Genomic DNA, 15,063 nt, shown 5'->3' with positions numbered 1-15,063 from the left:
AAAGGCAGTTTTCTTACTTGATAAGAAAACAGTTATGAAGCTACGGATTATATTTGTATTATTTTTTTATGCACCCCCCTGACACATTGCATGCCAATTGTCAGTCATCCCACAGTTCGCAGAAGTTGTCATCCAAGTTGTCATCCAAGCAGCTGTCGAGGATTTTCCCATTTCAGAGCATATCCCCCCTCTCTGTGGCAGCTTGCCATATGAGCCGACAGATATGAGGACCTCCCTGTGAAGGCTACCATGTGCACAAAGACTGTCACAAGAACTTTTCTATTCTGTTGCATGCTATGCATCTGTTCTGTTGCATACTATGTAGCTCTATATAAGTAGGTGCCAGTATTGCAACAATGAGTTGGTCCTCCCCATCCCCTAAAAACAGGCAAGCTAGGATCATGCCTGTTAACTGCCCAGATTTTCACAGAATTCCCAGATTTTTGCCTCATTTTTGCCTGTTATTTATTTATTTTTTTTGTAAAATTGTGGTTTTCTGGTAGATCATGAACAAATCCTTTGAGGGTTAAAGTCGGAAAATGACAGACTTAAGTTTCAGACTTCATACCCTTCAGAAAATTCATGCTGTTGCAATACCTGTTGTTCTGTCAACACTCAAGTTATTTTTCTCAGTACTATAGAAGGTATAAAAAGTGGCTGTATATACAGTAAATTAACTGCCAAGCATGGTACTTTTTTAATTGTCTTATCAGCTTTTCTTTAAAAAGCAGCATCATAAAGCTGCCCTGAAGCCATGTCCAGTTAGGAAGCAATTTCTTGGCAATGTTTTATGTAAATAATTGTAATTGAATAGAGTAAGAGAAGTAATTTACTTTGTGTGGAGTGGAAATGCTGTCTGTATTGTATACAAACCTATCCCTTTAACACTGTCTGCTTAGTAAAAATGTATGTATGCACTATAAATTAAGTGTAGACACGTGTGCATGTACATCTATACATAAACACATACTTCTGCTTGAACTTGTTTTGCATTAACTCCTTTTGTGGCTGTTCTCACTGCTGCTACAGTTGCTTTGCTTTTTGATGTGCATGGCTTGGCACAGAAACACAACTGTCTGTGAGCATCACCAGTAACAGTTAACAGCTTACATTAAAATGCACAGCACTTGCTACTGTGATGCAGGAAACTTGCATGCATGTGGAATAGATTAAAGGTTTTAAGCAACGTGTTTATTTATTTTTTGTTTTTGTCTGGGGCTCCTCTGTTTGTGATAGTAGAAAACTTTAAATTAGCTACGCAAAGCATGAAAAACCAAAATAAAATTAAAATTTAAATCAAATTGCAAGTCTTTTCAAGTCTTTTTGCTCCTTGCAGGAGTTCCATGGACATTGCACATCTGGTTGCAGTCGCTGAAAACTGCAGTTGCACAGCACCGGTGGTCGGTTGTGCACTTCCTGCTCAAGGAATCCAAGAATGTCAGCGATCTGCACAGTGAGAAAATGATTGCGCGTGGGCTTAGTATCCTGTTTCATATCCTTAGGGAAAGCAAGGTATGATGAAATCAGCTCAACTCTTGTATATATATATATGCCTTTTATTCTGGTAGTGTACAACTTTCTCTACAATTACTGGGTACTGTAAATGTATTTTTTATTCCTGGTTAGGATGAAATTGCCATCAAGCAAGTTGCTGCACTACTCTGTGATTGTTACGGACCTCATCCTATTCCTGCAATTCCAGAAATCGGGCAGCAGCAGAAGTGTGTCATAGGTATGTTTTTATGAAACCATTTTCTTATTGCTCCTTCGAAACTAGAGCAGTCTAGTCTAGTATAGGAGCTATTCAGTAGTATAACATACTTCTGAATCCGATGTATTCTGGGGAAACTGCGTCATACTTCTAGTGAAGCCATGTATAAGCTGGGATACCTCAACCTTGGGACCCCCCCCCCCTTTTTGCCTAGACAAGTTAGGGTACATGATTTTACACATGAAAGATTTTTTTTTTAATATTCTGCTGTCTTACCAGAGAACTTTAAGATGCTGTTTTACTCACTTTAAACAGGAGTAGCTTCATCTGTATAGCAACTGTAATTCACAGAGCAGGGTCACTGGAAGACCCGACTACTCTGCTCAGGATAATGGGATACAAAGATATGTATAATTTGCATATCTTACATCTATTGAGCAAGCTTGCTGTCCAGCATAATAATGAAAAAATTCAGTATGTCTTCCACTGTATGTTCCATAGTTGCATGTGAAGGTCATAACCTGTGGAGTAGCTTTTTGCAGGTTTTGACATAACCCGAGTGTGATAGACAGCAACTGGGGCGTCAAAGTTAGAGATTATTAGGCTCGGATGATTGACATCTGAGTACAGTGTGCCATATTATATAGTCACACACAAGCCAGTGTACATAATGATATGAAAAGGATTGTACAAGTGTGCAAATGTAATTGAGAAGAGTTACTGCCTCTCTTAACAGTCTGTTTTTTTTAAACATTTTTTGCAAACTAGCACATTGCATATTAATTCCGTTGATGCCAGAAACAAGCTAAAATTAAAAGCTTTAGCAGTTTTGTTTGGTCTAACTAAACTAAAGTGCATTTCTTCCTGATTTTGGTATATTTTATAGTCCTGTTAACATCATGCTGCATGAGATCCCTTGAGGAAGATGTTTGTGTGTATGTTTGTCTTGGGGGTAGTGTTAAATACATTAGCACATTTCTGTAGCCTTTTAATTTTCAGTTGTGATAGTTAAAATTGCAGGAGAGAGTCTGTACTGTTGCCTAGAGGTATGTAGGCCTGACTGCAGCCCAAGCAAGCTAGATACTTTAGCATTTCTGGTGTGTGAGGCACTGGTAGGAGGGATAGGAAAAAAGAGGTGTGCATGTTCAGGGCACACTGTTGCAAAGAGAGGTGAGTGTGCTCAGGGCACACTGTTGGCAAGAGGTGCGCATGCCCAGGGCACACTGTTGCAAAGAGAGGTGCGCACGCCCAGGGCACACTGTAGCAACGAGAGGCATTCCTTAGAAGCATTATAATGTTGTCTCAGGGTTATCTATTGCCTTATTATCCCCAGACATGGGCCAGGAGTGACCCAGGGAGGAGAATATGGGTCCTGTAGACCCAGTGGACAGGGAAAGGAACTGGGATCAGCCGATCAGCTGCAGGGAGCCAAAAGTAGAGTAGAAATAAAAGAAATTCTGTGACCTGTGGTCATATTCTCCTCTAGGCAGTACATCAAGCAAGTAACTGCACATATGTCCTTAGGTATGCTCTTGTACTCTGTTCATACACCTGCTCCAGGAGGTGCATTGAAAGATGTATGCTAGCAACCCCCCATAGACTTGACTGTGGATGCACTCCCAGTATGTTAGGACAGGAACTATGAAATTTGAAACCGTAGTAACACAGCCCTTTAGCCCACTATAGTAACTAATGGACATGTATGTTAGTTTCTGTACCTTGGTTTGTTAAGTTTCATTAACCTTGTTTAATTTCATCCTTTTAAATTTCTTCAGTTGTGCAGCAGGTAAAGAAAGTAAGCAGTGTAAGAGGCCTGACTGGGGTGCAACCAGTGCCCCACCAGAACAGTCTCATTTCCAGAGCCACATGCGTTAAGAATCATAATATATGAATAAGTCCTTCTGTACTGTTGTATATAGTATTTCCTGTGTCTAAGACTAGCAGTATTACAGAAGCTTTAGTTGCCCATTTGCAACACACTCGTGCTGTCAGAGGTCTGCTTCTGTTTTATTTACTGTTCATTTAATCTGTACCCTTGGGGCGTTGTGACTTATGCTGAAACACAGAGAAGGTTGAAAATTGTATTTTGATGTAGTGTTTTCCTTTCATTTCAAGAAAGAAGGACAGATACTTAATGTGCAAAGGCCAAGCATTTGCCTTTTTAAGTTGAGAGTAATGGCAATCTTGCAGGTGATTAGTGGCTTATGCAGCTTAAGTCTTATCCTTTTTATCCTCCCCTCACAAAGCCTCTCAACTTCCTGTCCTTACTATCTCAGGCAATAGCAACAATATTACTTTTCTTACCAAGTAAAAATACTTTGGCCTAACCCTAGACCCTGCATTAAGTTTTAACAACCCACACTTATATCATTAAAAATCAACTAAAACTCTGCTACAGGATACCCCATCTACTGTTTGCTAGTGCCCCAAAGCACTAGCCAAGAATGCCGTTCTCCCTAAACTAGAATGTATTCTTTCTGTATTCTTCACATTCTGCTTAGAACACTCAGGCTGCAAGTCACCACTCATTGGTTCTTTCAAGCTTTTTTTAAAGTTGTTTTAGGTTTCAATTTTGTTAAGAAGTTAACTTGTGAGTGTTTCTGCCATTTCACACTGAGCTAATCGGAGGAAGTCAGAGGAAGGGCTCTGAGCTAACTAGTCTGTGATATATAACATTAAGTATCCTGTTTGCTTATTTATAGCACTTTTATTTTACTCACTGTGTGTGAGGTATTAACTAGAATTTTCTACAATTGTTAGGCATCTGGTTGGGTTTGTTCTGATTTTTGTTTCTCGCCCTACCTCCCTCTTGGTATCCTGTTTTTATACTTTGTGGCTTTGCAGTTGCTTGCCCCTACTGTAAATTTGATCTGGGGCACTCCTCCCAGTCTAGTGTCATTGCTCATTCTACCTAATCCAGGGAGAACATTTGAGAAGGTCAACCCAGTTAGTTTCTGCTCCTCCTTTCCCCTTTCCACTTTTACAAAAAAAAAAAAAATTCCAAGCTAGTTTCCCCCCTTTCCTGTAAGTAGTCTACTCCAGATACAGATTTGCTGTATCCAGGACTGTGTTTGTAAGCTTCTGACCCCCCCCCCCCCAAAGCTTTTCTGTGTTGGAGGGAAGCCTTCTAGCTTAATTTTGTTTTAGAACTAGCCAGTTTTCTTGTTTCTGCACTAAATCTGTTTGAGCTCAGCACTTGTTCAGAACTCATTGTAAGCACTAAATAAGCTACAAATTACTACAGCACTCAACTTTCCTCACTTGTCTAGAGGAAAACAGTTTTTAGTACTTGATAAATAAGCACCTATCCAGGCATGTCTAAACGTCAGCTCCCGGTGTTTTCTCCTGTCTACCTGATTAATCTGGGCATCTTGGGGCAATACAGCAATTGCCTCATGTACACAGACAACACTCTTCTCCTACCAGCCAACAGTACAACCTGTGAGAGATTCACTTATATAGCCAAACTGGAAGCAAAGCCCTCTTCACCCAAGACTGGACTAGACAGTCAAGAGGAGAAGGTAAACACTTGCACCACACCACGCTCATCACATAGTCCCTCAAAACCTGCACCACCAAAACACACGCATAGAAACACAAAATACACACGTACATTCACGGAGGCTCTCAACTACCCAAGCAACAGGGACCTCCAAAGCAGAAACGCAAGCAACCTCCACCCCCCAACACAACCCAAATGACACATAGCCCACAAACTCAGTGTGTCACTCAACCACAGCCCATAAGGCATAACGTACACAAAACTCTAGTCATAGGTGACTATAGTCAGGCACACTGATGTTCTACTCACCAGGCTAAACAAGGAAAAAGTTACCGTCAGCTGCCTGTCAGGTGCCAGTCCGCCACATAATGCATGCACTTGGGTCACTCCACAACAAGTACAAGTATGACTCTCATTGTCCATGTTGGGGTGAATGACCTGAGATGTACCTCCCTGGACTACATGAAGAGAGACATGGAGGAGCTGTCTGGTCTTGTAGCCCAGGCCGGTATAACCCTAGCCCTGAGTAGCATCCTTCCATCTCCCAGAATGATACCACAGTACAAGAACAAGATGATTGACTTCAACAATTGGCTAAGCATCTGGTGTCATTCTAAGGGGATCCAGTATCTGTCTGCCTGGGATGACATGATCGACAAACCATGATGCTTTGCCAGAGATGGCCTGCACCTGTCACCCTTGGGATTCCGGATACTGGCAAAATTTCTTGCCACCCCTATAGTGCCTTTTTTTAGGCAAGATTCAAATGACAAATTCACCACCATAACGGGTACAAGCAAGCAAAATCTGAGGGTAATGCTACTTAATGCTAGAAGTCTAAACGTCAAAATGCACTCACTCGAGGCACTCCTTAAAATTGAGAATATCGACATCTGTGCAGTGACGGAGACCTGGTTCAAGGCTCCAGAGAGCACCCCTGCATCATTACCAGGCTATTATTCGTATCACACTTTTCAGCCACCTAACCTGGACCAAAGCACTAAAGGCAGAGGCGTGTCCATATTCATTAAGGATATCCACACCTCCAGGCTAGTTGCTCAGCATAATGCATCTGAGATTATCCAAGTGCAACCAACTCTGGGCAAGACCACAATCTAAATTGTAGCTTGCCACAGATCCCCCACCATGCCCCAGGATTCCCACTCCTCATTTCTTGATGCACTGTAAAATATTAGGGTACAACCTAACACCCTAATAATGGGCGATTTCAACTACCCCCACAATTAACTGGGAAAACTACTCGTATACCAACACTTGTGCTCAGTGTTTTCTGGAATTCATAAATTTCAACACCTTGGATCAAGTTATCCACACCCCCACCAGGGGCAGCAATATCCTAGACTTGGTCATTACCAGCATGGGCAACCAGAGGTCAATTCCTCGTTGGTCAGATGTGACCACAAGCAAATCACCCTAGACATCCACATCCCACCCCACCCCCCATTGGGGAAACCACTGTAAAAAATTTCTCCAAAGCCAACCTCCTGTTTCTTAAGACAGAAGTGGCAAACTTCACGACACCCATGCTGAGGGACAATAGAGGTACGACTGCTGAATCCTATACAATTGCAGTTTATAAGCACTTGCATGAGTGCATGGATTGTGCAATCCCCAACAGAACCAAGATGCTGTTCTCCAAAAAAAAAAAGGAAGCCAATCTGGTGGTCCCCTGCTATAAACAAACTCTACAACAGAAGAAAGAAACTTTTGCAAAAAAGAACACAATCTCATGATTGGAGGAACTCTGTGGTCAGCCTCAATAAGAAGCGGAGATCCCTCATAAAATCCTCCAAAGCTAGTTATGAAAACAAAATTGCCACTGATTCTAAAGACAACCACAAAGCATTCTATAGCTATGTCAAGAATCTCAATGGCAACACTCTGATCTGCTCTGAGTTACAGCACAATAGCACTAAATATACAGAACCAACTGATATTGCCAACATCCTGGCAGATAGGTTCAGTGCTAACTTTACCCCTCTCTCATCCCCTAAAGGGCCCATATCTATACCAGAAGAATGCAAAGTTCCTGTAATAATGGCTGCACACGTAAAAAAAAACACACTCTCGAAAGCCAAGAACACAGCATCCATGGGACCTGACAACATCCCAGGCTGCATTCTACATGAACTACAGAACGAACTGGCACCCCACCCAAGTACCATGTTCAATCATAGCCTCACCTCCGGCTTTGTGCCCACTGAATGGCTCACAGCAACGGTTATCCCACTCCACAAAGGGGGAGCCACCACGGACCCCGGGAACTGCCGCCCCATTAGCCTGACGAGCCTGGTCTGCAAGGCTATGGAACATATCATCTTGGAACTTATAAACAATGACATTGGTAATCTCCAAACTCTGGACCCTACCCAGTTCGGGTTTGTAAAAGGCAGATCATGTCTCCTAAACCTGATGGACTTCTCAGCAAAGCCGTAAATGAGGGTAAGGTGGTTCACACAGCCTGTCTAGATCTCGCCAAGGCTTTCAACACCATCCCCCACTCTGGAATTATAGATAAACTCACTAAACTAGGTATAAATCCCTATGTCACAAAATGGGTTGCCAACTGGCTCACTGACAGAACCCACACTGTGAAAGTAGCAGACTCTAAATCCAACTTCAGACCAGTGACAAGTATAGTACCACAGGGTTCAGTCCTAGGTCCTCTCCTGTTTGGTATCTACTTCTCTGAAGTACAGGCTAACACAGAAGGGCTTTGGCTAACAAAGTTCACAGATGACTGCAAACTAGGAGCCATAATCAAAACTCCTAATGATGTGGACATCCTACAAAAAGGCCTCACTGAGACAGATGCCTGGTGTCAAAGCCATGGCCTCAAGCTCAGTGCATTGTCATCCCTTTTGGTAAAAACTCTGTACCCATGAACTACCACATAGGCAGTAGTCTACTTAACACCGAACGTGTGATAAGAGACCTTGGGACACAGGTGGACAGTAGTCTCTCCTTTTGATAATCACATCGCCACAGTAGTCAGGAAATCCTTATACATGGCATACCTCATCACAAAAGGTTTCTCATCCAGGAAAAAAGAGGTCATTGTTCCCCTCTACTCATCACTCATTAGACCCATTATAGAGTACAACACCCCTTTTGGTATGTACCTCACAAGACATCACCAACTGGAAAGGCCACAGATATACCTCACAAAGAGAATTACTGGCCTCAAAAAGACTCCCTACGCAGACTGTCTCAAAAACCTCCAGCTTTACTCTGCTGCATATCTCCTACTCAGAGGCGATCTCTGCCTAACAAAGCTATGTCAAACGTAGAGCTGTTGGACATGCTCCACGTAAAGAACTCCCAATCCCTCCGAGCTATACGCTCTAGGGACCTAAACCATGTCACCACAATAAACAGAACATGCTGGAGAGATAGATTCCTGTCCCATAGACTTCCCATCCCATACTCTGGAACAAACTACCTATCTATGTCAAACAAAGCTCCTCATTAGCACTCTTCAAGAAAAATCTTGATGATTGGATGGGAGATAGGAAATTTACCCCGGGGATCACTTCTGTGGCTCTGCTTGACAGGGGCACAGGAAAATAATTTTCTTGTGTGGCAAAAGCCAGGGTACCGTTTGGCTAGGCTTATATAGGCCCTAGGGCCAATAGCCTAGTACCTACCTATGAATAAAATTGCTAGATTTGGCCTACTTGTAGATACCAACGTATACAACTGCAACCTTCTAAATTAGCTATCCATTACTGAAAGCTCCACTTGTCATCTTGTATACCTTATTGTATAGAATTCTAAATGACCGGTACCATCTCCTCTGAAAAGAAAAGTCCCAAATGAGGGAATAGTCATACTACCTAAGGAATTCCCAGGATAACTTTAATGTCATTAAACAACCTCCCACTTGAACAGGACTAGCTCACTGGAACAAACTACTGGTGGAAACAATACTATTACCAAGTTTGTCCCTTTGAGTACTTCAAGGAAGTTGTATGTAAATGCATTAAGGATAATGGATATCATTTTTAAAAGGATTAAAACTGTTTTCACTTGCCATTTTAACTGTTCTTATTGCTGTGTTTTCTTTCTAGTCTGTAGGCCTCTCTGTAATCTCCTTTTTTTCACTCGTTTCCATCTAATTTTTTTTTTCAAGAAATTTCAATGTTAAACTTTTAAGAAGTATTTTCATATAGCAACAGTATATTGTAACCCATTTAAACTATTAAAAATCTGTTGTGAATCTGCTACTTTATACATTTAATTTACTTTATAAAAAAACTATATATGAACTTTTCTACAACTTTGCAAACCTAACAAAGTATCCTATTTGAAAGTGTATAACTTGCACTATTCATTGATTATATATTTTTTTTTTTTTTTTTTTTTTTTTTTGCCCAGGTCATGGCTGAAAAGGTTCTCTGGACTAGTCCACCTACATGGTTTCCAACTAGTAGATAAATGAAAATAAAATGAAAGTGTCTGAGAAGCAGAGCCCCCACACCCCAAGGGGAGTGGCTTATTCTGATATAAAACAATAGATTTGGATAAATATTGGGGGAACCACTTGTTTGACATTACCTTCACCATTTCATTGTTACAACACACCCACCCCAGGGATATCATCCCCCCCCCCCCAAGACTTGTTAAGTTAGTTGTAGAACAGACTAAACACTGAGAATCTGGTAATGTGAGATGTGAAGGCATAAAATAGGCTGGAGTAACAGTGTTTGGTACAGAAAGATGTAATCATAAAACACAAGAGGCAACAAGGAGATGCAAAGGTAAGGGAACTATAAAATGCCTAGCACGAGCAACTGAAGGGAACACTGCAGTGAGGTGAGGGACATGCAGGTAAGAGTGGAAGATCCTAAAAACAGAAGAAGGCATCCAAATTTGCTGGCAAGGAGCGGTCACAAAGGAATGGTGGTTATAAAGGGGACGGGAAGTATTGGCGATGCAGTTTCTGCAGTTATATTGGTAATTCGGTTATAAGTGGTACTGTGTGGGAGGGAAGGAAGACTGAGCAGTTTACACTGGGTGGGTGCAGACAGTTTCGTTAGTGGGCAGAACAAATAAAAGTTCTTTTGAAAGCAGACAAATTAAAATAGAAATGATGTGGCTGTAGATGGAGAAAATATGGAGATACAACTGAGAAGACTGCAGTCTGAGAAGACTGAGCATGCAAAATACGTTAATATTTTTTTTTACAGGTCATTGGCATAGGTGGGGGGAGAGGATTATAGATTTGAGTTATTTGTTGAGAAGAGTTTGTGATTTAAGAAGGTTATGGAGTATTAAGTAGAGGAGAACTGCATAGCAGGAGTGGAGACTTTTTTTTTTTTCCAGAGTTGTCTGCATTTATGTCTGGGTGGTAGGCATTCTCGTAGCATGTCTATACCATCTCATCACAGAACCAGTCAGAGTGATGCAGTGTATGTATATATTATATACACACAAACATGCAAAGGTTTCCTTTCCCCACATTTCCTAGAAGGCCAGTGCAGCAAAACCTGGCGTTCTGTAGAGTCATGAGTAAAATAAAATGTACATTTATTTGCAGTGAAGAAACATTAACAGATTATTTTTTTTTGTTTGGGGGGGGGCTCTCATCCTGTGTGGAGAAGGAGGAACAAATTACTGACTGCACCTGTTCTACAGCCATGTGAATTCTTGTAAAGCCAGCTTGTGTGAGGTGATAATCCCACTTAATGTCGCATCACTGAAAACAGCGAGGGAAGAAATTAAATGGAAATGAACACTGAGGAAAAAGGGTGATCCCCCTCTTGCTGCTTAGACATGGAAATTATATATTTTTTAAACTAAATGAGTATAAAAAGAGAGGAGAGGGTGTTGAGGAAGGATAGGAATGTTGAATGAAAGAACCAAAGTCTGTGGAATGGAAAATTTCATATGGAATTGGTCTGTACCTGACAATATGTGGACTAAAAGATGAACTATGATTGTTATAGCTTTCACTTTCTAGTATTGGTGGTTCAAAATATTTTATTTCCCTTACACCAGTGGCCTAAGACAACCAATTCAATTACTACATCCCAGTCTACTGCCATGGCAGACCTTTGTCATCCCTTCCGTCTCCCGCTTCCATCCCTTCTTCCATATACTCCTCTCCTTTAGGTGCCCTCAGCAGTACCCTCCCAGCTCTCTTGCTGCATTGTTTCTTTCTAGTCTGCATCTCCACAACATTCTCTACTACTGGCCTGCCACACACATTTTGCTATGCCTCCAAGTTGCTCTGCTTTTTCTCTCATGAGTACAACATGCAGGTGTTGCACATTATTCCCGAGCTTACTTGCATTGCACAGAATCCATACCCATTCTTGAACTGTGTGCTATTTGTTAGCCTCCCCTTTCTACCCACTTCTAATGCTCCTGTTGGAACTATTTTTCCCATCCCCTAAAATTAATGTGCTCTTGGTGGAACTCCTTAGTCCTATCTGCACCATTTGTTCTTTTTTTTTTTCTTTCCCCATTGCTTTGAAGGTGTGCGTTCTTTCCCCAGCAGATGATTCCAAATTCCACCTTGTGTGTTCACTACCCAGCTTTCTAACAAAAAAAGTAGGATTTTTGTGACTGACTATCGTAAGTATCACACTTGACCACGAGCAGCAGTCACCCTTAAAAGCTGTTTTCTAGGTATACAAGACCTCCTGCATTCTCCAATGTGGGGTGGGGGGGGGGCACCTCACCCATACTCTCTGCTACTTACCAACTCCAAGATTGCTGCTGCATCTCATAGAAAGATCCACAGGGTACCACAGTTTTGACCTTTAGGTGTATAACCCAGTTTTCTGATAAGTTTCACTTTAGTATTGCAACCAAGCCGCACCCTTACCATCCAGCCATCAGTCTGTATCTTCTACTGGCATGACGTCTGTGAGCATTAAATTCTGCAACTTCTCTTTTCTGTAGTAATGAAAGCGAATGGCTAAAAGTCCAAAGATGGCAACCAACACCTGACCCTTCAACATAGGTCACCCATGTGTGTTGCAGTTTGTATCTTCAGGTTTTTGACTTGGGTCAGAAAAATTTTTCCAAAATTAGTCAATAGAGCTTACTTTTTTAAATCACTCTGACTGCTGTGACCTACTTAGTGACTTTTCAGTGTGTTTGTCAGCTTCTTAGCATCTTTGTAAAAACATAACGAGTGTTGTTGGTAGATTATGATAAATTCAGAGTAAGGCCAGAGAGAGTCCAGGAACTCTTCTGAAAATGACGTTAAGCACACATGTAAATCCCCATCCTTCTGGTTCAAAGTTTCAGATGTGTGCAGGATCCATTAATATATTGGCTTTTAATTCACAATTGTCCTATTTTAAGATAAAAATATATATATAAAAATTAAAGTATCAAAAAATTAATGACTGGTGTGGGTTACCTTCATTTACTTACATTCTTTTGATCTTCTTTCGGCATTTCCTGGTTAGGGGTCGCCACAGCCGAACTCCGGTCCGCTAATGATTGGCAATAGAAAGAAGGCACATCATTCACGCACGCACCTACCTGCATGTCATGTCTTTAGACATCACTCGACCATGGGGAGGACATGCAGACACCACACAGAAGGTGCTCCAGCAGACGCTGTGCACCATAAAAATCTACTGCCAATCATTAGCGGACCAGAGTTCGGCTCTGGCAACCCCTAACCAGGAAAAGCCGAAAGAAGATCAAAAGAATGAAAGTAAATGAAGGGTAATCTACACCAATCATTCATTTTTTTGATACTTTATTTTTTATATTTTTTTGCCTTAAATAGGACAATTGTGAATTTAAAAGCTAATATTAATGGATCATGCACACATTTGAAACTTTGAACCAGAAGGATGGGGATTTACGTATGTGCTTAACGTCATTTTCAGAAAAGTTCCTGGACTCTCTCTGGCCTAAAAAAATTCTAAATAGTCTTCTTTGCATGTAGGTTCATCTGCCTGCATAACTCAGTAGTGGCATGTTAACTTTGGGAGGTGGTCTGTCACACGTGCTATGCTACTTATGAATTGTCATAATCCTAGCCCACACCCAGTTTACCATTGAAAGGCTAACTCCTGCATACCAAGCATTTTTGTGGGCTGGTTTTAGCAGGCACATGTTGGCAACACTGCTCTTACTCCGGGCCTGTCTTTTTATAGTTAAGTAACCAAGCACGTGTACACTACACATGTACATACTGTGGTGCCATTAATCATTGGAAGAAATAAACAGTTTTTTCTCTGTTATACCCCCCCCCCCCCTGCCATTTTCTGCAAGTCAGACTTGTATTTACATGTCAGTTTGTTTTCTATTCTAGATTCTGCTGCTCTGAACAACAAGGAAAAGTATGACATCACATTTCTGGTAGATGGAATGCCAGTTTATGCAGAAAGTAACATGTTGTCTTCTGCCTCTCCAAGGTAATTACACATCAATAGCAGTTACTACATGGCAGTATAACTGAAGGTAGACCATTTTTTGTGATACCAAAAAACATAAAAATTGTTTTAACCAGGCTGTCAAAATTCTCAATCTATAATCATCTTTGTTTTGTAAAGAATGATGGGGGGGAACCAGCATTTTTCAAAGGACTGTATTTGGAGATTCTTGACAGTTGTACTGTTTTAAATGAACAGATGCTATGAAGTTATTCATTTTCATGACTCCTGTTTTACTTGATATAATGGCTACCATTTCTACTGAAATAGAAAACTGAGTGTATTTTGATTTACATAATGTTTAACCTGTAAGTAATTGTTCTCTCTTGTGCTTTCTAAAGGTTCAGATCTCTTGTTTTGAAGGCTTTTTCACAGCCAACCCACCAAGTTGAAATTAAAGAAATGAGCTACAGTACATTCCAGGTATGGCATTCTACAACTGGACTGACAGGTGGGGAGCAGAGGGGTCTGGGTAATGATTCTCAAGTTAGCTTTTGACAGGTCGAGCAGAGTACCATACAGCCATTATCTGTTGGTTGTGTCATGTGAGGTACTTTGCAGAATTGCTTGTCTAGTTAGTGCTAGTGTTTTGCTTCTGACCAGTCCTTATTTCTGTGGTTAGAATGTTTATGGGCTAATTAGAGCCTTTCATTCTGGCAGTCTTTTCATCCCTTAACTTTATCGATGACTATGCTTTTGATTTTAGATGAAATACAAAGAGTACAATGTCATAGTAATAGTATCTTTTACTAGTTTGCCATTGTCCAGCATTTTAAATGGGACTGAAGAATTGATTACAATTTTTTTTCTGTGAATAATGTGGGAAGGCACTCTAGCTGGCTTCTTTGCTCTGACATCTGTGGAAAAAAGTGAAGCCTCAGTGCCACCTGTTGCAAGTACATACTTTTGCAAAAAAAGACTTGCCTTTTTTGTTGTTGCTGTGTCTTTTGGATTTTCCCGGTTAGGGGTCGCCACAGCGGAACTCCAGTCCGCTAATGATTGGCAGCAGATTTTTACATTCCTAGTTGCCGACACTGACGCACAACCTTCAACGAAGGTATGCCCATTCATGCCTGTCTCCACACAGAAGACACTCTAACTACAGATCATAAAACAGTGTCAAACTGTGCAGAGATAAACAACCTGCCTTTAGTTAGGCAATGCAGTAACTGCACTTTTTCCTTTATATGAGAAAATTAAATGATACTTCCTTGAAAGTTTCTGTAAAATTGTGCTCATCTGCTATGCATATGGCTGATTTTTTTCATCCAAAGAGGTATTGATGAATGTAAACTTCATTAATAGATTTGGTGTTTTACATAACAAGTGATCACTTTATTTTCAAATTATCGGCCAGAATTTCCATTGACAAAAAGACAATTGTTTCTGATAACAGGATTGTTAGTTATTTACACACAAAACAG

General features: G+C 41.0%; 1 protein-coding gene across 2 annotated transcripts in view; it reads left to right on the top strand.

Moving 5' to 3' along the window:
• Nucleotides 1-15,063, top strand: part of LOC122806315 (ankyrin repeat and BTB/POZ domain-containing protein BTBD11-like) — a 164,067-nt gene that overhangs the window by 129,552 nt on the left and 19,452 nt on the right. For both annotated transcript variants that reach the window (XM_044076631.1, XM_044076632.1), the window contains exons 12-15: nucleotides 1,337-1,512; nucleotides 1,627-1,732; nucleotides 13,519-13,621; nucleotides 13,981-14,062. In XM_044076631.1, coding sequence (XP_043932566.1) covers nucleotides 1,337-1,512; nucleotides 1,627-1,732; nucleotides 13,519-13,621; nucleotides 13,981-14,062 — 467 coding nt within the window. The remainder of the gene's footprint in view (nucleotides 1-1,336; nucleotides 1,513-1,626; nucleotides 1,733-13,518; nucleotides 13,622-13,980; nucleotides 14,063-15,063) is intronic.

This window comes from Protopterus annectens, chromosome 7.part0, assembly GCF_019279795.1.
Source record: "Protopterus annectens isolate FY-2018-M chromosome 7.part0, PAN1.0, whole genome shotgun sequence".
NCBI lineage: Eukaryota > Metazoa > Chordata > Ceratodontiformes > Protopteridae > Protopterus > Protopterus annectens.
The sequence above is the reverse complement of the archived record's forward strand: the minus strand, read 5'-3'. Positions and strand labels throughout refer to the sequence as shown.